Source organism: Rosa chinensis, chromosome 6 (assembly GCF_002994745.2).
Source record: "Rosa chinensis cultivar Old Blush chromosome 6, RchiOBHm-V2, whole genome shotgun sequence".
Classification (NCBI taxonomy): domain Eukaryota; kingdom Viridiplantae; phylum Streptophyta; class Magnoliopsida; order Rosales; family Rosaceae; genus Rosa; species Rosa chinensis.
In genome coordinates, this window is record NC_037093.1 from 67884738 (window position 1) to 67912066 (window position 27329).

The 27329-nt window shown below is 38.0% G+C and overlaps 3 protein-coding genes and 1 long non-coding RNA gene across 8 annotated transcripts; 2 read left to right on the plus strand and 2 right to left on the minus strand.

The window, feature by feature from the left end:
* Window positions 1-5887: 5887 nt before the first annotated feature.
* LOC112169515 (far upstream element-binding protein 1) lies at window positions 5888-11163 on the plus strand. Its single transcript, XM_024306551.2, has 6 exons — window positions 5888-6290; window positions 6508-6785; window positions 6994-7083; window positions 7162-7233; window positions 7334-7450; window positions 9751-11163. Exons 1-6 carry the CDS (start codon window positions 5954-5956, stop codon window positions 10921-10923), a joined length of 2067 nt encoding a protein of 688 aa, XP_024162319.1. The 5' UTR covers window positions 5888-5953; the 3' UTR covers window positions 10924-11163.
* A 1096-nt stretch (window positions 11164-12259) lies between these two features.
* Window positions 12260-14417, minus strand: LOC112169517 (NADH dehydrogenase [ubiquinone] iron-sulfur protein 7, mitochondrial). Its single transcript, XM_024306557.2, has 2 exons — window positions 13906-14417; window positions 12260-12883 (listed from the first exon to the last, which is right to left on the minus strand). The coding sequence occupies exons 1-2, from the start codon at window positions 14304-14306 to the stop codon at window positions 12649-12651; spliced, it is 636 nt and encodes a 211-aa protein (XP_024162325.1). The 5' UTR covers window positions 14307-14417; the 3' UTR covers window positions 12260-12648.
* An 809-nt stretch (window positions 14418-15226) lies between these two features.
* Window positions 15227-21049, minus strand: LOC112169516 (serine/threonine protein phosphatase 2A 55 kDa regulatory subunit B beta isoform). Of its 4 annotated transcripts, XM_024306554.2 has the most exons (15): window positions 20604-21048; window positions 19948-20051; window positions 19734-19832; window positions 19488-19607; window positions 18968-19174; window positions 18703-18794; window positions 18269-18387; window positions 17816-17939; window positions 17523-17646; window positions 17011-17079; window positions 16806-16897; window positions 16633-16710; window positions 16432-16499; window positions 15969-16110; window positions 15227-15880 (listed from the first exon to the last, which is right to left on the minus strand). In XM_024306554.2, the coding sequence occupies exons 1-14, from the start codon at window positions 20728-20730 to the stop codon at window positions 15974-15976; spliced, it is 1560 nt and encodes a 519-aa protein (XP_024162322.1). In that variant the 5' UTR covers window positions 20731-21048; the 3' UTR covers window positions 15227-15880; window positions 15969-15973. The 4 variants fall into 4 exon arrangements, 3 of the variants coding, with proteins under 3 accessions (XP_024162322.1, XP_024162324.1, XP_024162321.1); XM_024306556.2 differs by having other exon boundaries at window positions 15227-16110; window positions 18971-19174; window positions 20604-21049; XM_024306553.2 differs by having other exon boundaries at window positions 15227-16110.
* A 2303-nt stretch (window positions 21050-23352) lies between these two features.
* LOC121049735 lies at window positions 23353-24997 on the plus strand. 2 transcript variants are annotated; one of them, XR_005801188.1, is made up of 4 exons: window positions 23353-23483; window positions 23577-23656; window positions 23845-23989; window positions 24681-24997. It is a non-coding gene; the product is annotated as an uncharacterized LOC121049735 (long non-coding RNA). The 2 variants fall into 2 exon arrangements; XR_005801187.1 differs by lacking the exon at window positions 24681-24997 and having other exon boundaries at window positions 23845-24245.
* The last annotated feature ends 2332 nt before the right edge of the window (window positions 24998-27329 follow it).

Consider the following 27329-nt stretch of genomic DNA (forward strand, 5'->3'; position numbering starts at 1 on the left):
GTTTATTAATTAAAAATATTTGTCTATATATTCCCACTCTTCGCTATAGACAGTTGCTGATGGCAACTCACTCTTCGTTCTCGAACTACGATTTTGCTGATTTGTATTTGGCCCCTGCTTTCTAATATCGTCTTGTATCTATGGATTTAATTATTGGGTTTCGGAATATTAAATTTTGGTAATCAATACTAGAATAATGTAAAAACATTTCACAAGACATCAAGCCTAATATTCAGTTTGGAGACGACGATATATAGCATCTCCTTTTAGCAATTATTTGCAAGTATATAACCACAATCCTCTGTATAATATACCCAGAAATTATCATATGAAAATCATTTGTTGCTCAATCTCTCATGTTGTCTCACTTAATTGAAGGCTGAAAACAAATTAGTACTTGAATATTCAATTTGGGTAGTATTCAGAGAAAGAAGGTAACAGCTGCTGGTGATGGTCACCAGCGAGTTGTGGCCATGAGGAAAGAGTTTACGTTGATATAAATATATTTTAATATTTTAAGTTAGGGTAAAATTGGAAAGTATCATATAAAAAGTCTAGGGTTGAGTATTCTTAGAAATTAGCTAAGTTCAAATAGAAACATCCTAAAAAAAAGGAATAATAACCATTTACACAATTTTAGGATAAAAATTGTTCACTTACCCAAACACTCTAAAAGATTGCCCACTTACCCAAACACTCTAAGAGATTATTTCCCTAATACCCAATTAATTCTTTTTTATTTATTTTTGGGACTTTTTTGCCCTCTCCTTCTTTCTCACTTAGAGGGAGAAGTCATCGGAGACCTTGCCGGACTCCGGTGACCAATGGCCGGCCGCCGACTCCGGTGACCTGAATCAGGCAACCGGGGACCGTTCATCAGAATCCCGAATCCGGTGACCGGACTAATGATCGGATTTCGGCGTCTGAATTTATTGCCCCCTAATAATACCCAATAATCATATTATTGCCCCCCAATAACCATATTATTACCTCCCAATAATCATATTATTGTCTCCCAATAATCATATTACTGCCTCCCAGTAATCATATTATTACTCTCAATAGTCAAATTACTGCTCCCCAATAATAATATTACTGCTCTCCAATAAACATATTAATGGGGCAATAAACATGCACCCATTCTTCCGGCGACTCGACTCTAAGCCCAGTCATGACTTTCCATTTTTTTCTTTCATTCTTCTGCCCACAGTTTACCCAAAAAAAAAAAAAAAACTCTGGGCACCAATCGGAGAAGATCCTTCTCATCCTTCAAACCTCCTGTTGTTGGTGTTGGATATGGGTCCTAGGTTATTGTGACATACAAAGTTCCTCAACTCCAATTATATTAAACATTAGGTTTAGCAGATCCTTCTCATCCTTCAAACCTCCTGTCAACATTGGTTTAGCAGTTTGAACTATCATAAACTGTTCCTCCTTCAATGAGGAACAGTTTATGATAGTTCAAACTGCTAAACCTAACAACAGCTTAAGGTATCAGCTTATGCACTAGCTAGCTTGCATTTTAAAAAAAAAAAAAAATCCCCTCGTTTACCAATTACAAGAGCAACATGAATATGCAGAAAAGCTCCAGCCCCTGCTTACCGTCAAAAATACTTGATGGTGGTGTTGTTCCAAAATCTTCTCCCGAAGCACAGAGGCATATGCATGCGTTCGGTGATTGAGTTTCCTAAACAAAATGGAGGCGTGAATGGAAGGCAAGTATTATGTCTATTTATTTTCTGCATATATCTACCTACTTTTCGACTTTATATACCGCTTTTCACTCTTCTTACTTGGTCAAAACTCAAAGCTTTATTTTCAAAAACAAAGAAAAACTCAGAAGTGCTTCGGACGGAGAGGGGCTGTTTGATTCCAGTCTTCTTCAAACATATCTCAATAACATATATATAGTCACAATATAACCAAAGAAGAGACATAAAGAGATTCTTAATTTATGGATGGAACAAACAACCCCTATTGTGACTATATAGTCACTATATATATAGGAATTTATTGACTATATGATGTAGGAAGAGATTTTAGTTAATTTCAAATTTTCAACAAAGAATCTCAAAAAGAAAAAAGCGTATTCACATTAAGAAGAATAATTTGAATATTGAAAATTGATATTTAAATAGGCTTCTTAATTATGGAATTAATCATAAATTTTTTTTTTTTTTTGATCAAATTGAGACATACCAATAGTATGCTCCGTTCATAGATTAAGAAATAGTACAAAGACTACTCCAATAAGACACTTATGCTCTGAGTAGCCTATACCAAATACCAACACCTCGCCTTGCAGGCAATCTATTCTACCTAGTCACACACGCCGAGCACGCAATTGTGGTACGCTAACAACTAAGTACTTCCACAAGACTCATAGAGGTATCTCTACTAGTATAGACAATAGAAACTAGGATCAACCTATCAAACAACTATTGGCTCCTTACCCTTTGATGGGTCGGAACCATGAACTGCTTCCAACACGGTGAATTCCGGTAAACCATTCACCAATTTCTCCGCTTTCCTAGGAGTCTTGACCTTTTTTGCCGGTGACTTTTTCATAGGGGAAGCATGCACGACCTTAAGCTCCCTTGTCTTATTCTTTGCCCCCTTTGGCCTTCCCGGCCTTTTTTTGTATACTTCCTGCATAGGTTTCACAGGACACAATCCCATTGTCATAACATCCAAATTGGTCCGACCTACTGCTAGACTTAGGCGGAGCTTAGAGCTATCCTCTTCATCCACACATTTCCGACGCATACCACAACTCGGAGCGGCCTCCATCATCTCCTTCTCCACAGAACTACCACTGCCAATCGGCTCCTGCCGTGGACCACCCGAAACTGGGTCATTACCCGTCTCCACTAGCTCAGGCACAGGTGCCTCTTTGACTACAGAACTGCCCGCACCACCATCGGTAACGATCTTGCGCTTGATTTCCTTCCTCCCTTTTGGTTTAGCTATTGGCAGAAACCTCTCGAGTCCAACCTGTGGACTCAGCTGTGCTCCGAACACCATTGATCCCACATGAGGAGACACATCCATACGGCTCAACACCCTCTCAAGATTTCGTCGTACCGGCGACTGTTCACTCCTGACCTCCGCCGGCAAGGGCGGCCCAGCACATGGTAAACCCACATGAGTAAGCAAACCACAATCTTGACATCTTCCATAGAGATTTTCGAAGAAGAAATCGAGATCTACATCAACCCCATCATCCACCGTGAAGCAACGACGGAAAATCACAGGCTGCAGAAGATCCATCTCAACCCGGATCCGAATCCTTCCCTCTCCAAACTCTGTTATATCTTTCTGCAGAAACCGCCCCAAAGCACTGCCAATTCTCCTCAAGCACCGATCGGTATGAAAGTCCGGTGGCAGCCCACGTACCTTGATCCAGAAGGCTATGGTGGAGAGCGGGACATCCTTAATCGCTCCCACTCCATCATAAGGTGCCAGGACAACCGGAGCTCTGTCAAAACCCCAAGGACCACCGCGAAGAATCCGGTTGCGGTCAGTTGGATCCGTCAAGGTGAACAGAAATCGGTCTCCATGTTCCTGAGTAGTGTACCGTCCATTCAATCTCCATGCACGACGGAACATGCCCATGAACGATCTTTTGTTAAAAGCCCTAGCCGTCAGCAGCTTCCCCACCAGATACGTCTGCGAACGCCGCAAACCTTCGCCACGAGCCGGCCGCAGATCCACCGGCCTACGCACATCTGCCAGTCCAAGAGAGGCAGCCAGTCGGACGGCCATCTCATCCACCTCCTCCATGCCGTCAAAACTGTGAAGTTTTCTAACTAGGGTTTTTTCCCTCTCTCTCTCGCGTCTAGCGGCTAGGGTTTGATGATGGTTCATTAATCATAAATTATTCTTTTGGATATATCGGGATGCTCGAGCAAAATCTTAGTTGGGATTCCAAATATATATTTGCATAATATTCTTTAGTATCTAGGATTTCATTTCCGATTTTTTATTTAATGAGGTTTAATTAGGTTTTCTAGTTTTAGTCTATAATAATTTTTTTTTTTTTGTTTCTAGTTGTATTAGATTTATTCTATGTGCCTTATATAAGGCATCACTTAGATTATAATTTTCATTCAAGTTATCAATAATAATAAAAAATATTAGGGAGGTTTCTTGATGTAGGACAAGATTTTAGCCAATTTCAACAAATAATCTAGAAAAGAAAAAAGCGTCTTCACATTAAGAAGAATTATTTGAATATTAGAAATTGGTATTCAAATAGGCTTCTTAATGATGAAATTAATCATAAATTACTCTTTTGGAATATATCAAGATTCTTGAGCAAAATCTTAGTTGGGATTCCAAATACATATTTGCGTAATATTCTTTAGTATCTAGGATTCTATTTTCGATTTTTATTTAATGAGGTTTAATTAGGTTTCCTAGTTTTAGTCTACAATAAATTGTTCTTTTTGTTTTATAGAATTAGGTTTATGCTATGTGCCCTATATAGGGGTTGCCTATAGTACTTGGATGTTTATCATAAACTCATTTTAGATCTAATTGAACCAAAATTACAATTTAGTTTAACAAAATTTACAACATTGACAACAAAGTTATCACATTTACATATAATTGAACTAAGTTATCACATCAACAACAACTTGTTTATAAACTTGTAAAAATATCGTAGGTGGAATAATTACCTCTAATAGAACTAAAATTACCCAAAAAATTAACTCTATTTACCACAATGGCAACAAAATTGTTGTTAGATTTGTAAATAAGTGTATCACATATTTGCAGGCACCATAGAATTCCCCCCCCCCTATATAAGGCACATCTTAGATTGTAATTTTCATTCAAGTTATCAATAAACAAATTGAGAAATGTTTGAAGAAGACTGGAATCAAACAATCCCTCTCCATCCGAAGCTCTTCTGAGTTTTTCTTTGTTTTTGAAAATAAAGCTCCGAGTCTTGACCAAGTAAGAAGAGTGAAAAACAGTATATAAAGTCACTATATTGTGAATATATATTCAAACATTCTAGATAACATATATATAGTGAGTATATATTCAAATGACTTTTAAGTGATCGATTTTAAACCTTATTCAACTGAAGAAGCAGAGAAGGCCGTGTTTTTGTAAGGAGGGAGAGAACAAGCTAGTTATGAGGAATGAAAGGGGAAAAAAAAAAGTGCCGGATGGTTTGTTGGAAATTAGATCAAGAATAGGCTTAGTTAATAGTTATAACCTATAACTGGCCAAACTGAATTGATTCAAAAGTACCAAGTTTCATAGTACTAAAACACATTCCATGGTGATCTAGAAGATAAATTTTTAATTTCCCACCTATAATCACTATTTATAATCTCGCTATATAGTTATATATAATCATCTCCTAGAATTCAAATCGGTGCATTGCGCCGATGTTGGATCCAAAGCCGTGACGGCAAGGGTTAGAGAAGAGTCGAAGATTCATTAATTCTTGCATTAGTTGCATATTTTCAATTCTTATAATATAATAAATTGAATATAATTTATCGTGAAATTTTCGATTTTCACTCTAGTTATGTTTTTTTTTTTTTTTCTTTGGTGAGTCCATAATGTCCACTATAGTGGACTTTTACTAGTTGGCGTATAAGTAAAAAAAAAATCAGGAATCGTCTCAAATTAACTGACTAAGTTTTACTAATTGGTAAACTAATAGGTTGATTGGCTCTAAATTCTATTTATCGACAGATTTAGTTGTCACATGCACGCTTCATCTCTTCCAAGCGGCTTCCAGATTTTTAAAGATCGATAATTTGCTCAAAAAGAAAAAGAAAAAAAAAAGAAAATGAAGCACGCTTCCCCGTTATATTCGCACGTGCAAACACAAAAATGTGGTATAAAAAGCCCACCCCAGCCGTGGCTAGCTTCCCTCACTCATTCTCTACCTCTATTCTCCTGCTTTTCTAGGGTTTGAGCAACGACGATGGCCGACGAAGCACAATACTCCTCCGGGCCCGATTCCGGCAGCAATAAGCGAAAATATGAGGAGCCTACTACCCGCAGGGTCACCGGCTTCTCAGCCCCCATCATCGCCTCCTCATCGCCCGACTCTGTCCCCACGTCCTACAGCAGCGTTCCTCCGCCCGTCGACGACATCCAGCTCGCCAAGCAGCGCGCTCAGGAGATTGCTGCTCGATTGTTCAACAACGCCAGTAGCGGCGTTGCTGCCGCTGGCGGCGGCCTGGAATCTAAGCGCCCTAGAGTTGATAATGGCGGTGGCTTCGATTCCGGTGACAAGGGCTTCAGCTCTATTCCTTCTGGTTCGTCTTTCTCTCTTCAATTCTTCTGTTTTTTATTGCAATTTATTGGTTAATACTCGATCTGAGCTACTAGTTTTGTAGTTGGTTGTGGCACACGGTTAGGTTAGTTAAAGGTTCTTTGCTGGATGCTATTTGTGTCTATTCATGTTAATTCTTTCGATATGGTATCAAATACAAGAGTTTTGATTGTAACTTGGTGAATTTGATTCCGATACAGATGCCAAGCCTTACTCAGCTCCATCGTCGATCCCAGTTTCGTATGGGTTCCAAGGAGGGAGCAAAAAGATTGATGTTCCAAATGGCAGGGTCGGTGTTATTATTGGTAAACTGGGTGAGACTATTAAGTATCTTCAGGCTCAGTCTGGAGGAGCTAAGATTCAAGTTACCCGAGATGCAGATGCCGACCTTAATTGCCCAACTAGGGAGGTGGAGATCATGGGAACTCCAGAACAAATTGCAAAAGCTGAGCATTTGATAAATGAAGTTCTTGCTGAGGTAATATCCTGCAATGCTTTTCAGCAACTAAAGTTTGGAGTAATATGAATGTTGGTATCTGTATCTGTACTAGTTGTGATATATTGGAGATTCTGATCCAGAAATTGGAAATTATCACCAGACAATGCTATATTTCAAGTTCTAGTTTGTCATCAAAGGTTTTTCAGTCTAACTAAACTTGGTACTTATGAATGTATGTTTATACCAGGCTGAATCAGGCGGTCCTGCCATAGTTTCTCGAAGATTAACTGGACAAGCTGGAGCTGAAACATTTGTAATGAAAATTCCTAACAACAAGGTAGATGAGTTTTTCTGCATTCATCAATGTTTTGTAGTGATTTGGTTTTTCGACAGTTTGTGACTCTGTAATTTTCAGGTTGGTCTTGTAATTGGTAAACGAGGGGAAACTATTAAAAATATGCAAGCTAGTACTGCTGCTCGTATACAGGTTTGTTTGAATTTTGGCTCAACTTTCCTATATGTTCCTATTTGTGGTGACATTAAATAACTCAAATGGTTTTGTAATTTGAATGTCCTGTTCCATGCAGGTGATTCCTTTGCATCTTCCCCCCGGTGACAACTCAACTGAAAGGACAGTACAGATTGATGGAACTAGTGAACAAATTGAAGCTGCCAAACAGTTGGTGAATGAAGTTATTAGTGAGGTATGTCTAGTTGGTATTTATATGCAAATTTGGGTCCTATGTGCTTTGATTTTTGTGGTAGTCTGAAGAAGCTAAATTAGAATTGTAGATGTCTTTCCTAAAGTAGATGTTATTTCATGCCATAAGTTTTTTTTTTTTTTTTTAAATTCATATATATAATTGGCAACTTGCTTTTGGATTTCCTTTGTCTTTTGATGGTGCATTCATATTTGGTTGCTGTAGTTTCCTTTTTTTTTTTGGTTATTTTCTATTTATCTTTTATACTATGCATGGAATGTGTATCCATTAATTGGATTTCTTATGATGTGATTTCTTTTCCAAACATAGAAAATCTTGTATGTCATAGTCTAGCAGAGTTTTCTGCTCCCTTGTGCTTTCACTGTTTTGAATAATGAAAGCTGTGGTTATTAGTTCCACTTGAGCTACAGTTCTCCTTTTGCTTTGTTGATGGACAACATTATGTTGAATTCCTTCTGGAGTCGAGTGTTATGTGGTTATGAAGGAACGGACAAGTTCATAGCCCTAAAGGCCTCTGCGTGTGATCCAGAAGTTCTGTTTTTCGCCAATTTTGTTGCACAGTGTATATGGCCGAGAGTTCTAGTCTAACGTGTTGACACTGGAAGGAGCGGGCTGCATTATTGAATCATATACTGGTTTTTAGTTTCAGTTGAGGAACTCATCGGCATGGTAATCACTGCCGGAAACCTATTTGGATCTTATCTGGATGAAGCTCTAAATATATATGCAGAAACTGCAGGGTCTTTTGCATTGTCATTCGAATAGATATTTTATATATCTGCAATTAGTTTTTATGGATGCAGATAGTGGTTAACTTGACTTTAAGATCTGGACAGTGTTTAGTATTAGCAGTTCGAACTATCATAAGCTATTGCTCATTGAAAATTTAGCCTGTGGGGGGAGGTGTTCTCTATGGTTCCTAGGTTATTCAGTCATATCGAGTTCCTCAATTCCAGTGATGTTAAACATAGAATTGTTGGTTGTTCAGTGAGCAGATATTATTGGGATAGCAGCTTGTTCTACCATCAAATATGCTTATTACTCTTGTACCATATGACTGATATTCTTATTGGGACTATTGTAGGGTTAGATTGTATTGGACCATTGGTGACACCAACATGGAATCCTTTATGTTGGTGTTCCCTCAGCATCACTCTGGTATGGTTCTAAATCCCATTTTCTGGTATTTAGTAATGATAATGCAGAGAGAAGCTTTCTGTTGATAGTATTGAAGGCTAATAACTATAGAAACATTTGAGTCATTGTGTTATAATTACGTACACAAATTCTGTTTTAATTCAATGAGACTGTGTTACTGTAGTTCTCTATTGAATACTTAGATTTTAGTGCAATGCTTCACTTATGTTGAAGCTTGTATCAATTATTTGGATTTTTTTAATATTATTTTGAAGTGATTCTACTGTTTCTGTGTACTGGCTTTAAAAGCTCTACATTTGATTGTTGCAAAACTCTTTGGACTACTTTTTTCTTTTGAAATTGTTCAGTTGTGATTATATTCAATTGACTTCACTGCTGGCTCTAATTTATGAGGGATTTCGTTACTCTTTTTTCTCTCGATTTCTTTTCAAATAGTTGGTTTTTAACCTTATGTCAGGGTTTTCTAGATCTACTAAAGTATACATATTATGTTCCCTTTGTATTGACTTAGTTCACTGTTTCTTAGTGATTTAGGGTGTAATACATTGCCATGGCTGTTACGTTGTAAAAACTCTTAGGTTCTGTATGTTTATCCTGCTTTTTAAAAAGCTTCTGTAGTATTGTGTTCTGTACCCTTTTGCTTCAATATAGTGTGGGCTTCTTCTGGAGAAACTCAATTAATACAATCACCAGTACGGAATGTAGGTATCTACAGCATCAGTAAGCTAATTTCTTGTATGCACTTTGCACGCTGCCTATGAAATTAGGGTCTGTATGCTTGTTTGCTTTTGTGAAAACTTCTATAGTATTGTGTTTTTCTGTACCCATTCGCTTCAAATAGGGAGAGGGTGCTTCTGCTGGAGTAACTCAATTAATACAACCATCAGTACGGTATGTAGGCGTTTACACCTCTTCCTAATGCAATGTGAAACCTGCTAATCACTGTATGGATATATTTGCTTTTTTCTGTTTTTACTTTTTATGTGTTCTATTCATTCTTAGAAATTTTCTGTATTATTCTTTCCAATGTTTGCTCCTGTACATCCTTTGCTTTTTTGTATTCCTCCATATCCAGCATCATGGAAAGTTCGCCATGGTTATTTGTGAGATTAATTTTCTTGCAGAACCGTGTTAGAAATCCAGCAATGGCTGGAGGATATTCACAGCAGGGTTATCAAGCACGTCCTCCCACTGGCTGGGCTCCTAGTGGTCCTCCAATGCAACAACCAGGTTATGGATATGGACAGTCCGGAGCATATTCTGGCACAACACCTCAGTATAATGCATCTCAGCCTTCTTATCCTGGTTATCCTCCTCAACCGGCATCTGGTGGATATCCCACCAATTGGGATCAGTCAGCTGTTGCACCAACTCAGCAGACCTCCCAGGCAGGTGGTTATGATTACTATTCCCAACAACCCTCATACCAACAGCAAAACCCTGGTGGTCCTGCTGCACCAGCGGATAATGCCAGTTACAATTATGGCCAGCCGCCTATTTCAGGCTATAATCAGCAAGGACAAGGTTATCCTCAAGATGGCTATGGTGGATATCAGGCACCACCTCAATCTGGGTATGGCCAGCCACCTGCATACGATCAACATGGTTATCCTGCAGCCAACTATGGTAATGTGAGCAACCCAGCTCCAGATACCCATACTTCCTCTTATGGATCTCAGGGGGAATCAACCCAAGCACCTCCTGTGCAGCCTGCTCCAGGGGGCCAGCAAGCATACAGTGCCACTCAACAGCCTAGCCCGAACCCCGCAAGTTATCCGCCCCAAGTGTCTACTCAGCCAGGTTATGGAATGCCCCCAACTTCTCAAACTGGTTATGGGACTCAACCACCTGCTCAATCTGCATATGGACCCGGATATGGAGCACCTCAAGCGCAAAAGCCTCCTGCTCAGTCACCCACCACTCCTGGAGGATATGGTCAACCACCAGCTGTGCATCCAGGCTATCCCCATTCTCAGCCTCCACCTTCTGGATATGCTCAGCCTGATTCTGGTGCACGTGCTCCACCATCCAGTTATGGTTCTACAGCGGCTCAGGCAGGCTATGGTCCCCCATCTTATGGTGCACCGCCATCTGGTCAGCCAGGTTATGGGCAGGTGCCACCCTACAATACATCTTATGGTGCTGCAGGATACACACAGCCTCCTCCTGCGTATTCTGCTGAAGGAGCGAATGGAAACACTCGAGGTGCATATGATGGTGCTGGTGCTGGTGCTGGTGCTCCTGCTTCACAGACTGCTCAGCAAAGTGGAGTCGCCAAAACCTCCCCACAGAGTTGATAGTGGGTTTTAACATTTGGTTGTGTTTTATTGTATTTCTGTAGTAAGGCTAGTTAGGTTAGTGTTTTATGGGACTCTGTGTTTGGGTTTGTACGGTTACGACAATTTGTTATGGTTAGATCTTGCAAGTTTTTGTTTTCTGGTTTGCTGTGCTTTTTATTTCCCCTGAATCGTCTCTCTTTCGATTGGAATAATTTGATTTATGGCAGATATGGACATCAAGTGTTGCCAGTTGCTTTTTTTGGTGTTTTTGTTTATTGTATTTATATGTTGGATGAGATTGTTGTTGGGATATCGTAATGCATCTCTCGTCATTGTTTCGTTGCATGTATACAACACCAATGAATACTCTCACCTACTGCGTGTATATGTAAATGAAGCAAATGAATATTTAGAATAGAATTGCAAGGTTGCTTACTTAAACAACCGTGCTTTTTATGTTCACAAATCGTCTAACTAAGTCTACCCTGAATCTTATAATCCTATTTAGGGTATCTACAAAAAACAGGCAAGAGTCTTCCATCTCCTAGTCAAATTATCTTCTATCATTTATCTCTGTAACAAAGCTTCTCTTTCACACCAAAAGCTCTCTCATTCCTTCTGGCCTGAATGTACTACTTTCGGAGTTTTGGGGCTGAACTGCTTTAGTCGCTTCAACAATTCATGGCTACTTGTGAACAGGCCAGGGTGGTATAAAAGTTCAGTCATGGTGAATTCTTCTTAACCCTGTAATTGATATATTTTTATACAAAGAGGTTATAGAATTGCTTCTTGTTTGTGGATTTGCACAGTTGAATAGCACTAGACGTGAACAATATAGTTTTTCAAGTAAAAGTAACACCGTAAACCGACAGCTTTTCACATTAGCATTGCTTCCAATGGTCATCTCAAAGTTCAGACAGTTAAGAACAGGACACTCATTTATCAAACATCTAAAAGGAGTTTCAATTAACGGCCACTAATACAGTATAACTATACTCCACCGGTTCAAAATTCAACCTAGTTCATTCTTCATTGGTTCTACCCTCCTTTTTACTCCTAAAGCAAACTCAACTCCTAGCGCTAGCCTCCTGCACCATTGATGCCATCTTCATCCAAATGCTTCTGACATTTGAGAGTTCAATCACAATGTTTCATACTCGGTTCGTTCGCAAAATCTGCTATTAATTAAAAAATTAAAAAAAACGAGCATAAATTTGTTTGAGCGCTGGCCCTTTAAGACTTAGCGGGTCAAAGAACAACTGATTAGAGAGTGACAGACTTAAACACACAGTTTTAAGCAGCAGAAGTTACTGCTTGCACCCGTACATATACAACGCAACATTATCTTTAGAGATAAACTGAAAATAAGAGTCTGGAAGAAAAAACAATACACGGCAACTTAAAATTGGAACCGCTTACAAAATCCACGCTTCTTGATCCCAGGTTAAGCAAAAACTAAAAGCAGCTTTCATTAATCAAAGTAGATGAACAATGGCAGACAGCTCAAGCAACAAGGTTTAGAAACAGAAAGAAGTTTTTACAGAATCTGTCGCTACTATTATAGCTCCAAAGCAACCGAACAAAAGGGCAAAGCACAACAAAGGATATCCTGAGATCTGAACTTATAACATGCCAATGCAATGTCTCCCTTTACATGGTGCTTAGCCAGGGCAAGCCACCCCAGAATGACTTTTTATTTGATAGGATATAACCAAAGCTGCCCAACAAGCAAGATGAACGCCCTCACTTGGTCCACCAAAGGAGGAAATCTTTGCGCCGGTTGATCTTCTTCTGCAACTGGAGAAGGCCATAGAGTAAGGCCTCAGCAGTGGGAGGACAGCCCGGAACGTAGATATCAACAGGGACAATCCTGTCACAACCCCTAACAACAGAATACGAGTAATGGTAGTAACCACCCCCATTTGCACAGCTACCCATAGAGATGACCCATCTAGGCTCAGGCATTTGGTCATAAACCCTGCAAGGAATTTTCAGTATGAAGATCAAAACCCTATTCCCTTGTTTACTTGTGCATAACATAAAGACTGAACATGTGAAGAGCCAGAGATTGGAGCAAGTTCTAATATCAACATATAAGGAAGCATCAAGAATAAAATCATAAGGAACAAAATGTAGGCAAATACTCATCAAAAGGCAGGCATGTGCAAGGCAAGGCCGAAGGTAGATATTTAACAGAACAAGAGATAACCTGAATTTGTTACCCTTCTGTAGTTTATTTAACACAAAGATTAGAAAGGTCAAGAGCTTCTAAGTCCCAAATCTTTGAAACAGATGTGGAAATATTAAAATACCTCCTCCAGGCAGGCATCGAAACAAGCTTGAGTTTGCAATCATGTACTAATATTAACTACAGCCAACACCCCATGGTTCGCAGATCAGGGGTCGACTAGTGTTTTCCCTTTGTGGGATTCACAAAACCCTATGAAACCAGTCTTGTTTAGTCAAATTGAGTTGAACTTATACAAGCACCATTACCATTACGAGGCAGGAACGCAAGTAAGCTACATAGCTAGCATTCAACATATTAATCTAATATGAAGAAGAAACTGAATAAAAAGAAAATAAGATAAACCAAGAGACTTCCTTTGACTTGACAAAGAGGCCAAAATGTCGACTATCAGATATATCTTAAATTCTTCCCCTCAATTGATCAATGTTTACTGGCTCATATCAAGTAAGAGGAAGAGCTAAGAGCTTCCCAATATTAAGGAAAGTATAGACTTCAACTATCATCAAAACGCAGGCCTGAAAATCTAGCTAGTCTTTGTCATCCACAAAAAAAAAAAAGCAAATCGAAGTAGGTCTCTGTAAGTGGTACTGCGATTCCCATTTAATTGGATTCGAAAACCAGAGGCAATCATCAAACTGAGCTCAACCTAGACAAAATCCAATTTTCCAAATCACATACACACAGATTTGGGATTGAATCCAAAACCCTAAAACAAGAATAGGAATTGAGGGAGGGAGGAGAAGACTTACTTGCGGAGAGCGGGGGCCATCTTATTGGTGAGAGTACCGGCGACGATCATGCAATCGGACTGGCGTGGGCTGGGCCGGAAAATGATTCCGAAGCGGTCCAAATCGTAGCGCGCAGCTCCGGTGTGCATCATCTCGACGGCGCAGCAGGCGAGGCCGAAGGTCATGGGCCAGATGGAGCCGCGCCGGGCCCAGTTCATCAGATCGTCGACCTTGGAGATCACGAACTCCGCCGCCTTGGAGAGGCCGGCCGGGGACGACGTGGCCGGTGGAGGAGGGCGGTCATAGGTGGCCGGAGAGGAGGTGGCGGAGGAGTAGAGAGAAGGGGTGGTGGTGTGGAGGGAGAGGGCACGCTGGGCGCCGAGCTGGAGAGGCACGCGCGGGACTCGAGTCAGCAGAGCCATGGCTGAGAACCTAAGACTGAGAGAGAAGAAGAAGCAGGAGAGGTTTTGAGGGAGAAAAGCTCTAATGGCCCGAGGCTCTTTTTCTCTAATTCTCCATCTGCCTGGGTAAAATGGCAAATTGTAGGATTTAGGAATAACTGAGAGTTACCGGTTTACTTGGTTTTCCTATCTATTTTTATAATTACATTTTCCTTTTTCTTTTTTGATCGTCTGAAAATAGAAATCAAACTTGAAATTTCATCTGCTCAATTTAGTACACGTAGGTTGAATTCTGTTAATCAATTCAATTGTCCTAGATAAATATGTGAGATCGATTTGTCTAATTGTTTAGATATCAATGTCTAACGAATCGAATAATTTACCATCAATGGATCAATCTTCCGTTACCCTCCAAAAAAATGTCTAACGAATTTAAAATAATTTCTAATTTTAAAGTAAATTTCTTATATAATAATTAAGTGGCTCATAATCTCATATAGGATTTTTTTTTTTTTTTGGCAAACTAGTCTCATATAGGATTGAAGCCTTGAAGGTGCCTAGTGAGACCAACTACAATAGAAATTACTTGTTATGATCTCTTACTCTTTTACACTGGCTCTTTTACACAAGGAATGTGGCAAAATTAGGACCATCAGAAGAAAGTTCATTGCCATCGCCACAACCCGTAGCGCATAAAAGCTTCTTATTTCATCTCGGGGCAGGTAGGTGTCCAATCATGTCTAGGTTTTGAGACCATCTACACCACTCATATCTTGAAATCATTTCCTAACCGACTAAGAAAACTACACCAAAGATCAGTTTAATTCGTGGATTCCAGCGTATTTACTAAATAGTACTTCATAAAATAGTAAGGGGAAAAAAATTGTTACAGTTCCTAGCCACATACTATTTTCAGCACAATCTACATAAGCCAAAGCACCTAATTCAACAATAGTAGTCTAATAGTTTAGTACTACATGCTTCAATATTATGACCCTCCTTTTTATGGAGATGATCAGTTGAGTACAGCAGAAACATAACCTAAACAATAAACACCGGAAAACCAGATGAATCGAGACCCACAAAATTGTGGTTCCAAGTGAAACTGTTGAAAGAATTGCATGGGGGCCTTCAATCCAAAGGTACGAATACTTGCTAAAGATCTTAGAAAATCAGCAGATTCCGAAAGGGGAAAGAATGGTTAGAAGAAAAAACATCGGGGATGAATTTCACAAGCCTTTTTAACTCTAATTCAAATATTACAAGGTTGGAGGCCCAGGTATCAATGAGAATTGATGCAACACAACTGTCTCAGCTTCAGGATAGGACCTGACTGCTTTCCACTGTAGCAGCAATAACAACCCAGTTCTCTTTCACAGTAGGCAGGTGAGCTAATATCACATCTCTTCCACTAATGGTACATAATTTGGACAAACCATCCGCTTTATGATATAGCATAAACAGCAATGTCGCGCCTGAATTTGAGACTAATTTCTTCTTGTTGAAAAAATTTGTATCAGCAGAAAGGTTTCCTGATGTCGCACAGTTAGGTAATGGTTTGCAGAGGTTATAAGGATGCAGCTTCACATCGCTAGCTGGGAAAGAAGGCAAAGCAGCCTTTGTCAACCTTTGTCAATAGCAATCAGAAGAGCCTTGCTTGCCAATAAGTACAACTTCCCATACCATTTTTACGCGTAATACATGTAAAGGCTATTTGAAGCAGCACATGCAAGTGAATTCTCAGTAGGATGCCATGCAAGATGTAGCAACTTTGTGGTGAAATCAAAACCATTTCCATTTGTATCAGCTCCAGAATTATCCGCACCTTCAATAATTTAAAGGAAAAGATACACTGGTTAGTCAAATGGACAATGAAATATTGATACAAATTACATGCCGACTTACTTGAGTAATCACACCATTGAATGAAGCAAACGTCATTAAATCAAACTAACTAGGGAATAACTCAATAAAGCAGTCTATCAAATCAAACCTAACTTATTCAAACGTAAGATTCTCTGCCTAGAAAAGAGAAGTTTATCTAAGACTGAGTTGAAACAAAATGATGTAGTCTTTAAACTCAACCACTCAAAATTTTCAGATTTTCAACTACATATACAAAAATCACATGTAAGCAAACACATACCACGCCTCAGAACACGAGGAAGATTACCCAAAGATCTAGCAGGCCTTGATGGTGTTTGGACTTGTCTCCTAGAATTCCAAGAGAAATAATTAAGCATCAGTTAATAGAAACAATAGCAAACAAGATAGTCTGTTAAGACTCATAATGATGCAGTTATAAGATTGCACGCCTATCAAGCAATACATACACTTTTAAATATACCTCATGGGGTTTTTGCTGGCCTCCAATGTCGTTGCTTCTGTGCTCCCTTCAGAACAACCAAACACTCGAAACAGATTGCTGGAATCACAAAAATATGATTATTCACAAGTTCAGCCATACACAATATAGGTCAGAGATTGAATATATTAGCAAGGAAGTATGCATATGGTAACCTGTAAGAACCTGTTGCCACTCGAACTCCATCTCCACTTAGACAGCACTCAAATTTATCAAAGATAGAATCGTTTTCATACAAATCACACAGCTGAGAAAGGTAACATACTAAAATAAATTGCATGTCATGTTATTATACTTAAATTGAAATATCTTTGCTTAAAGTCATCTAAATTAAGTAGGCATTTTGAAAGAATACATCACCTTAGGTCTTAGATATTCATGAACCTGGAAACTCGCAACTGGGCCAGAATCCATATTGATGTCCCACAGCTGAGACCCCGGAAAATGAACAAAACAATAAAAAGTGAGAGAGCAGAACTAGTCAGGGGTGGGGTAAAGAATAAGAAAACATGAAGCCGAAAAACAAGGCAAGTACAATATTGATATTCAAAACTACACATCAGTGTAAACCACTCCTAGCATTGGCACCCGCTTACGTGCTTGCCAATTTGATTTTATTTTAAGGTTAATATTAGCATTTGAGAAAATTGAAAAGAAAAAAAAAATGAAGAGCAGTTGCAAGAAGGTTGTCGTCCTTTCTTGTTTGTTGGAGAAAAAAAAAACACACACACAAAAGTTCTAATTTGGGAGGGACAAAGAGAGTTATAAAACAGTTCTTCAAGCATTGGTAGTTTTTGTTCCTAGAATGAGGATATCTGAAACTTAACATATCAAATTAAGAACCAAACTTCTTAAAGAGGTATGGAAATAACCTTAAGAGTCATGTAATCACGGCTAAGTATATGTCTTCCATTCTTAGCAAACTTAATATCTGAAATTGAGGCTATTATCTCAGTGAAAAAAGATCTTGAACCGGGTGCTTCTTGTTCTTCAAACCTGTTCCATTATGAAGCATAATTAGAACAGAAAGTAATAATAATAATAATTAAAATCAGGAAGTAACGCTAATTGGTAAAGAATGTCATGCTAAATTATCTTTGATAGACGCAAAATTAAAAGGAATAACTAACAAGAGCGGAAGCGAGAAAAAGGAATGATAACTCACAATTTGCTATGATTGTCACATAAAGCTGACTGCCGCAGATCAATAAGACGAATTGAGCCTTTTGAGCTACTGTATGCCAATGTGTTACAGTGAGTAGGGTGGAATTCTGCTGAAGTTATCACCTCTGCACAGATTTAACACATGTAGATCAATGAGAAAGGTAACAAGCAAGCAAAAGAGAAACATCAGAACTAAGGCTTCGTTTTAGAATTACTTTATTAAAATCTTCAAGCATTATAAGTAAGTAGAAACAATGAGACAGCATGTTTCCTGAGTGGAAAACTGTCCAGGATATGACAGAATGAAAGACCAGGTTTCATGTACGCTAACCCAATTCTGGACAAGGATCCACTTATTCCTTGTTATGAAAATCTTTACAGAAGCCAAAAATAATAAATAAAACAAGTGAATCAGAAAAGCAAGAAATTCTGATCGTAGTGCTAGGGGTTCTACCAGTTAGATCCTCCATGTTTGTAGGTTTCACATCAACAATATTGAAACTTTGACTGCTAATCTCTAAGTTCCATAGATTAATTCGCAGATCATCGGCTGATATAAAAGTTTCGCCATCACTACAAGACAAAAGAGAAAGATATGTTAGTGGATAGCATATAGACCGTGCAAGATAATAGCCAGGAAACAATACCAAAGTGTATAAAAGAAATAAATGAGACTCAAAACAGTGAATAAATCTTTTTTCCTTTTCTTTTTCTTTTGTTTTGTTGGGAGAATGGGGAAGGTCAACAAGTATAGTGTTCTCCTCCATGATCAAGAAACTAAAGTTATTGCAACTTCAAGTACAAGCATTAAGACAGTGAACATACAAAATTGCTTCAAAATTTAAGGAAGAGGTGGAGGCATACAATTCAAAACTAAAAAGAACGTACCTATTATTTGAAATGGAATTAATATGATAGTCATGAGCATGGGCATAGACTCTTCGACATCTAGCCAGAAGACTTGTCTCAGGACTGGTCACCTGAATGCAACAAAAATTTTAACTGTTAGAGCTGAACAATAGTAAATCCTTTCGCAAGACATTAACAATTGCAAGTGCTGATTGTTTAAGCAAAAAAAGAGAGTTAAACATTATATTTCTTTGTACTAAAACCATATGCTTTCAGAAAATAAACATATAAGGTTGAGTACAACTACCACAGGCATTCGCAGGGATGGGAAACCCCCAGATGGAATTGAACTATCATTGCTTGGAAAGCTGATGGGTTTATCTTTACACACTCCATTTGCCAGATATGGTTTGGAAATTTCTGGCGTACTGTCAACAACTGGACCATTCCCAGAAGATTTAGACTGATCCACATTCATCTCAGATAATTTCTTTACCTTCTTTTCTTGGACCTGCTCAGCATTGGAGTATGATTAGAAAGTTTCTTCCATTATGAGAACAATTCAAAAAGAATTACATTTCAATGTTGTACCACCTAGATGAAGATATGAAAAATATTTCACCACACTCTGCGCGCGCGCACACATACACAGAGTTCAGGAAGAGAATGAGGTATAGAAGTGCAATGGTAGGAGCAATTGTCATCTTTCGTTCTCAACAAGCTATAAATTGAGAAGGCAATGCAACTAAAGCCCTTAAAAGTAACTTTAGGAATATGTGGAAGAAAATCATCAAAACATTGCATATGGAAATGGTCTTTGCTACCTTCCAGAATTTGATGGTTTTGTCATTAGTTGAGAGAAGAAACAGTGCGCCATTAGCTGTCTGACACCATCGAATCTTGTTGATTTTTTCCTCGATTTCCAAGCTCTTCAGATAATCAAACTGAATTTCAAGAAGACCAAGAAAATACAAAGTTAAGTAAAATTCAGAAGCCGGCAAAGACAAAATCTTCACAAGTTAATTTTAAAATGTTCAGAAATCACAAGCAAAGCACAAAGAAAGTGATACCTCGGGTTCATGACTCTGGAACTCAGTTTTATATCGAAACTCAGGATGCTTGCTCATGGAATAATCCATTCTTTCCAGATCTTTCCGATGTGCACCATTCTATATTCCAAAGTTCATACCATGGAAGAAGAAGTAAATCAAAACAGTTGCAAATGAATATAAAGAAAGCACTCATCCACCCCCATTCCCTTAAAAATGGAGCCAACTAACTTACCTCCTTGGCATCAGTTCTTTCAAATAACACCACCCTCCCTCCACGATCTCCAGTGGCAAGGTGGTCCCCAGTTCTATCGAATTCTATAGCAGATATTATATCAACTGCAAAACCAGTCAAGAGTTTAACCAAAGTAAGTTCTTTTGTATGTGTAGTTTAAGCAAACCACACTTCCCTCAAACACCTAAACTCTCTTTTCCTAAAACTCAAAACCTATCCATTCAGGTGCAACCATTGGTTCAAAGAGATGCATTTCCGTTTACTTTATCATGAATCTAGGAGGTCCTTTACAACTAAAATACTCACTGTACTTATCAATCAAATGCACCACACACAAATAGATAACTCCAAATGTTCATCGAAGATTAGCCACAGAGCAAACAGCCATTAACTAAACCATATACATGATAAACCCTGCAGACTACAGCTCAAGTGCCTCCGTCTATAATCAAACTAGCTAAACCTCACTTTAATCCATCTTAATTTCATTCGAGTATTACAATTGACATGAATACCTCGCCTAAAATCAAATTAAAACTAATCATCCAACAAATGAAAATCTCAACGAGTATCACTGAGAATGAGAATGACAAGCAACAGTGAAATCCCTAACTCCTACCGAAAACGAAAGGAAAGGAAAGAATCGAGAAGAGTACCTTCCTGAACTTCCTCGCCGGCGGTCCGTTCTCCGAAAACCTGAGAAAACTTCCAGTCCAGCGGCGCCGTCGCCGTCGCCGCTCCAGATGTCGCCGGAGCCGCGAGCCCCTCTCCGCCGCCGTTCATTTCTTATAATCGCGAGAAAAAATTGCCGAATCGTGAAAAAAAAAGCAGAAATCAGAAATCTATCATGCGCGTCGATCTGAAAAACCAAAAGCGTGAATCTCACGGTGGGATTTAGGGAACAATCTTCATCGAGAAAAATCAAATGCAGCCTCTTCCTTCTTCTTCTTCCATTCCAAGCGTGACGCGTACGGATTGGAATTTCCACTCTCTCTCTCTACTTCTCTCGCTTTCTCTCTCTCTCTCTCTGTCTCTGATCTCTTCCTTTCTCGCCTTTTTTTTTTTTTTTTTTTTGGGTTGCTGAAAATAGAGGGGAAGAGAATGACGCAGCGGGACGTAGCTTTTTAGCTCGTTTTGTCGTGAACATCTAAATTATTATTATGCCCCGAGTCGCTATTATTAATTTTTTTACTTTTAAAATTGAATAGTAATCCTGAAAAAAAATAATAATAATTATAGGGGAGAAAAGGTGGTGCTGATATGTTAGAATTTTAGATGTGATAACTACTGAAAGTGACGTGAAATATATGATAATATTATAATAAGATGCGTTTTGTATAATTTTCGTGCTCACACTCGGCTTTATGGATGTGGTCGAGTGCGTTACGGCGTAGATTACAATGCACTGGTTTCCTTGATCTGACGGTGGTGGTGGGGCGACGTTGATAGAATCAACGGTGGTAGGAGGAGCGGGCTATGCATGTGGGTTGAAGTTTGTGTGTCACACTGTTTCTTAAGGAGAAGTTTTTTTTTTGGAAAAATTTCTTAAGGAGAAGTTTAGGCGTCACAAGAAGATGTTTGTGTTTCAGACAAAAAAATGGTGTTGTGCTTGTGGTGCTGACCTTTTTTTTTTTTTTGACTTTGCATCCTTATTTTTGTTCTTTTTTAATAATTAAAGCCATTTTTATATGTTCATCGTAAAAAAATATATATATGACTTTAACTCATGATTATGAACCTAGATGCAGATTTTTTTTAGCTCTCAGACTACTGATATCATTCCTCTTTGTGATGTTTCTCTTTTTTAAGCTTATTCATTAGGCTTTTATAAGGCAAGATTAGTTGTGATTTAAGTTACTTGTTCTTTGCCTTCGGGCTTTCTTGTAACAAGAAAAAAATATGACTTTTTGATCGTGAGAGGAAATAACTATACAAAGACACATGGTCCTGAAATTAATATCTAAATGACAAATATTTCATTTTAAAGATTGTTTGAATAAGAATTTTATCATGCTTCAACAAGACGGCTAACTGTGATCAACTTGTTGTTTAGGGGTCTTTGCACTCAAAAGAAAGTAAAAAGATGCGAAACCTAGGGTCTTGCTTGCAACAATAGCGACGCCTCATTTTGGGGTTGAATTGCATAGTGCAGCGTGCTTGACGTCGAGCTTTCTTATCGACTTCGAACTGGTTAAGGGAAAATTTTGCAGGTTTGTGGTGTGGTAGGTCGTGGGTGAGTGCGACTTGATCTCGACGGTGGATTCTTTTGGGTCGGGTTGGTTGGACTCGCTCCATGTGCTGATTGGTTTTGCAAAGGTCAATTCCAAGCATGCGAAGTGCTAGTGATCAGGTATTGTTCTTGGTTCCGGCTGGTTGGCACTGGACTAAATACTATTGATTCGAGTTGGCTTTAGGGTCTCCCAACCAAATTCTTCTGGTTTTGGTGGTTTTCTGATCGGAGAGAGATGGTATGGTGGAAATGTCGGTCACCGGAGCTGATGTCGGTGGCAGCGATGGCCTGGCAGCATGATTGGGCTTCTATTTGCTTAGCTCGGGTTTGGGGTTGGGGTTGGGCCATTAGGCCTGGGCTCAATTCGAGTTAGCAGGATTTCAAAGAAGAGCAAAAAGACCAACATATTGCCGAGGTTGTTTAGCTGCTATATTTTAGTTTTTTGCTATTAGACATTTGGATGCAAGTCTTTTTTAGGTTGAGGTAATCTCTATGAGCTTTTATAAGATGTTTCTGGTTGTTATTTGTACAACAATTGTGTAATGGCAAATTAGACCAGATGAATGATTTTTCCTTAGGAAGCGGGGTTGTTCTTACTTAGTTAGGTTTGCTTCATGCGAGCATCCCTTTAGACTTTAATGAGTTCAGTATTGGTTTAAATAGGTTATCTGTTTTTCTTTCTTTTACCAGATTTCTTATATAAGTGCATGTTAAATAATGACCTATATATTTCTGGCTTTGATATCTAATATCAATTCCTATTATTAAAAAAAAAAAGGGCAAAAAAGAGGGCTTATAACATTCATGCACTCATATAACTCGTATTCATGAGGGATGGTTGTGTACACTTGTATGAACACTCGAATGCTGTACATAGATATCAGTATTAATTAAGCAAACAACCCTTATGGTTAAATTTTCATAAATCCCTGCAATTGCCCCTCTCTTCATAATAACCAGCATAAAAGAATTTAATAACAAAGGGGTAAAAAAAGTAACCAATTAGTAGAAAAGATAAGAGGATAGACAATGATAAATTTAAACGTTCAGTTAAGCAGTAGAATATCTAAAACAGATTGCAGTTATATCCTCCCACCTCCTCTTTAGGCGCAAAAACTGCCCATCTTTAGGTGCAAAAATTGCATATTGGTAGTAGCACCCCTCTCATAATCTCATACACTTTAAACAACAAGAAGTCTCTGAAAGGTATGTTATGGTTCCATGGAAGAATATTGAATGAAGGGACCTTAAATTGTTCAATTTGTTCATTCAGGAGGCTTTGTTTTGTTCACGCAGAAAACTGTTGGTAAGCAGTGTACTATTGTCCTTATTGCAACTATTATTCATTTTGATTTCGTGTTTACTGATCCTTTCTGATTGTATGTGCCTTTTGAAATAGGTGAGGGCATATGATCTATGAATTGTGACTTTTGATTACACTTCTTTGGCGATTTCATCTGCGTTTTATGAATCAATTTGGTAATTGTTTGTTTATATCTATCTCACTAGTCAAGGATTTGTTTTTCTTTGAAAAATTTATGCTTTATTAGAGAAATTAGTACACTACACCGGACACTTAATTTGTACGTTTCTTCTTTTCTCATTTGCAAACCATATTACCTTAAGTTCTCTTCGCCGGACTATCATATCGCTACCTTTTTTTTCAGGAAAAGATCAAGTGATGATCTTGATCAGCTCTGGCGTATTCACTGCAGCTATATATACATATGACAATCTAGGAGATGAGGCAAGTCGATTATTGCCTTGATCTGTCGGCTATTGCTCGATCTTAGGATTAAATCTAAATTTGTGGTACGTAAAAGTGATGCGATTGGAACAGTCATGTTTCTTTGCTTAGCAAAGGGAATTCGTCTTTTAATTCCAGTAGGCTATCGTTTGTATTGAATAATTATGACATAACTAATCGGTAATAATAGTAGGTGTCGTGGTAATTTCTTTCTCTGTCATCTCTGAATTTATGTTGTAACTTGGTTTTTTTTTTTTTTTTTTTTGAAACGGGGTTTGGAACCCAGCCTAACTGGGAGGCTCAGCCCCACGCCCGGAATTATTATTAATAATAGATGGATAATTGTACAGCGAGGAGGACATATTACCTAAACCTCGAGAAAACATCCTGGATAATCACAGGTGTCTCATCTAACCAATAATCATCTAAGTAATCAACACTAGCAAGATGGGTCAATCTATGTGCCACACCATTTGCTTCACGATAAATAGAGCAGAGTGTTGTAACTTGCTTTTAATATACAAGGGATTCCAATCAGCTACCATACCCTTTCATTTATCATTTGATTATAAGCAGTTGTTGAAATTCACATTGAAAAGATGCATATTGAAAAGAAGGATTGGAGGAGTTGGATTTGGCCGGTAAGGTATATCGATGATTTCTCCTCTTATCTATTTTAAATGGTGATGTGTATTGAAACCGTTTGCTCTTGCAAATTTCATTCGGTTATTAAAATTTTATTTTTTGGTTTTTCAGGGAATCTCATAACAGCTTCCATCGATCGAGGATTAAATCCAATGAGCTAGGATTAGAGGACATTGGCCATTAGCAGCACTCCGTCTAATTTCTTCATAGTTGTGCCATAGGCTAATCACACCTACAATGGATCAAATACTTGGGGAGAAATAAAAAAAAAAAAAATAATCTGGGACATTATGGATATGGCAGTGTTGATTGTACAGTCTGCATTTCTTTTCTTGCTTTCTTTGTTTTTTATTCAACTTTCATATTGGTTGTTCAACGACATCTATAAAGGCAAAAGGGGTGGAGAAAAAGAAAGAAAAAAAACAACAACAACAACATAACATTTCTTTTGTTTACCATCATTTCATTGAGTCGTTGGTGTTGTCAATGTTATGACTAAGGAATAATGTGCAATAGATATTGGAACAAAGACACTTCAATATGTGTTAACGTGCGTATTAATTCAAGTGATAATTTTATCTAACAATAAAAAAAGAAATTTAACAAATTGTTTCATTGAGTCGTTGGTGTTGTCAATGTTATGACTAAGGAATAATGTGCAATAGATATTGGAACAAAGACACTTCAATATGTGTTAACGTGCGTATTAATTCAAGTGATAATTTTATCTAACAAAAAAAAAAGAAATTTAACAGAGTAAATTACTACAACATAAACCAGAAACAAACTTCAAACCATTTCATTGTGCAGTTAGAAAAAAACGTTGAAACAACTAAATCTAATGGGCAACAATATTATTCAAAACGCACACATCAAGTACTTCTCATGCTTTGTTAAAAAGGAAAAAAAAAAGGACTTATTTTGCAATATTAAAGAAAATTTTGTCTTACTTTCTAATATTCAAGAATTCATAATTTCGAGTACTTATACCTTACAAGGACTTTTAAGTGGAGATTTCCTCAAGCATAAGGCAAAGTATTCAAATTTAAGAAAACAACATAAGTAATTAATTGTAAAGTCTTGATGGTTAACCTATAGGGATGTTGTTCGTGGACTCGAAAGCATTTAAACTGAAAGTATTCAAAAGAAACAAATTATTCACAAGCGCGAGCACGGCCCTTTTGCACGTGCAGAATTTCTAGTTGTATTTGTAGGTAGTTTGTTTATGATGTTGAGAATTTCGGTATAAAAATTTACTATTTGATTAGTAATTCAGATATGTGTCGCGTGGTCGCACGTAATTAGTCCTATCATTTTCTGGACGACCATGTATTTGTTTAAGGCCCAAACCACGACATTGGGCCTGGTGTGAGCTCAAGATTTGAAAGACACCGTAATTTTGGAATGTCTTTGACCTGTGGGTTCAAACTTAAATAGCAGCCTACTCACAAACACAAATATCTTGTCCAGATTTACAGGTCCAATATAATAAAAGTTGGCCCATCTAACTCAAAGATGGGTGATAGAGTGACAAGAGCTTAAAAGTGGGGCCACACTTTTCTCCTGGAGTTGACACTTAATTGGTCACGTGTTATTTATGGTGTGAGGTTCATGATCCAAGCTCCAGCGACAACGATATGTCACAAGTCTACCATGTCGACAGCTTTTTTAACGCAAGAAAGGGTGACCTTCCGTCTGCAACATAACTAGTTAACTGCCTAGAGATCACAATTAAGATCTTGTATAAGTACAAATAAAGGGAAGGATATATGCTGTCCCCAAAATCCCTATCTCTATTCTGCCGCTGTTCTTATATTGCGACACCTGTTTTTAAACTTAACAGAGCTTAACATTGTTAAGTCTCTTTTTATATATCAATCTCTTTTTATCAATTTTATCTTTTAATAAAATAAAATTAAAATTATTGATTACGAAGAACAAAAGAACATATTCGACTCTACCTCTTCCTCCTCTCTGACTATCCGTATTTTTCTTTTCTTCTTCTTTCTCTACACCTCTACAACAAACCCAACATCCTTTGTTCCATCACTCCAACAACATTGCTGTAGGATTTTAAGTTCTAATATTGTTCGTCGTCTTTGAGGATGGTTTTGGTTACTATTTGAGTGACTGATTTACTGACTCTGTTTTCAAAGGTACACATCTCCTTATTTGGTTTTGTTTTCTTTTTACTCGCTGTAATGCATTATGCATGTGGGTTTCAACCTTTTTGTCTGGCATGACTTTCTCTTCTATACTGATATTCATTTTATTCTTATTTTTGTTTATTAAAAATATGTGTGTACATTGTGTTAGTGCAGAGACAATCCGAAGTAGTAGCAACCATGGAGAACGACCATTTGGTCGAGGCTGGGGAGAGGTTGCAATTTCACAAGCATAATTGAAGCTTAGACATGTTGCACTGATTTTCTAGCTGAACAAGTGTTGTTTGTTCCCTTATAATTTTGGGTTTAATATTATTCAGTACATTTGAACTAAACTTTCATCCAATTGTACAACTTAAATTTAAAAATGGAATGCTTTTATCTTCTTATGGGATTAGAAACTATAAGATGAATGATTCAGGTATGAGAATTATATTGCATTGAAAATATATAAGTTCATGATTTTGATTTGCCAAATAAAAATACCAAATGGCCATATGGTTTTTGTTGAGACAATGAGTTCTCAAACTCTATTACTCTTTTTAATGAAAAACTAAAAAGAGTTAAAGAAGAATCTAGTTTGTCATCATTTTAG

Coding starts and splice junctions, on each gene's coding strand:
- LOC112169515 (XM_024306551.2), top strand. CDS start 5,954: ATGGCCGACGAAGCACAATACTCCTCCGGGCCCGATTCCGGCAGCAAT. Junction 7,084..7,161: donor TGAAAATTCCTAACAACAAG/GTAGATGAGTTT, acceptor TGTAATTTTCAG/GTTGGTCTTGTAATTGGTAA. Junction 7,234..7,333: donor GTACTGCTGCTCGTATACAG/GTTTGTTTGAAT, acceptor TGTTCCATGCAG/GTGATTCCTTTGCATCTTCC.
- LOC112169517 (XM_024306557.2), bottom strand. CDS start 14,306: ATGGCTCTGCTGACTCGAGTCCCGCGCGTGCCTCTCCAGCTCGGCGCC. Junction 12,884..13,905: donor ATGGCCCCCGCTCTCCGCAA/GTAAGTCTTCTC, acceptor AATTCCTTGCAG/GGTTTATGACCAAATGCCTG.
- LOC112169516 (XM_024306554.2), bottom strand. CDS start 20,730: ATGAACGGCGGCGGAGAGGGGCTCGCGGCTCCGGCGACATCTGGAGCG. Junction 17,080..17,522: donor GTGATTACATGACTCTTAAG/GTTATTTCCATA, acceptor CCGGGGTCTCAG/CTGTGGGACATCAATATGGA. Junction 16,711..16,805: donor GTGGCAACAGGTTCTTACAG/GTTACCATATGC, acceptor TTGTGATTCCAG/CAATCTGTTTCGAGTGTTTG.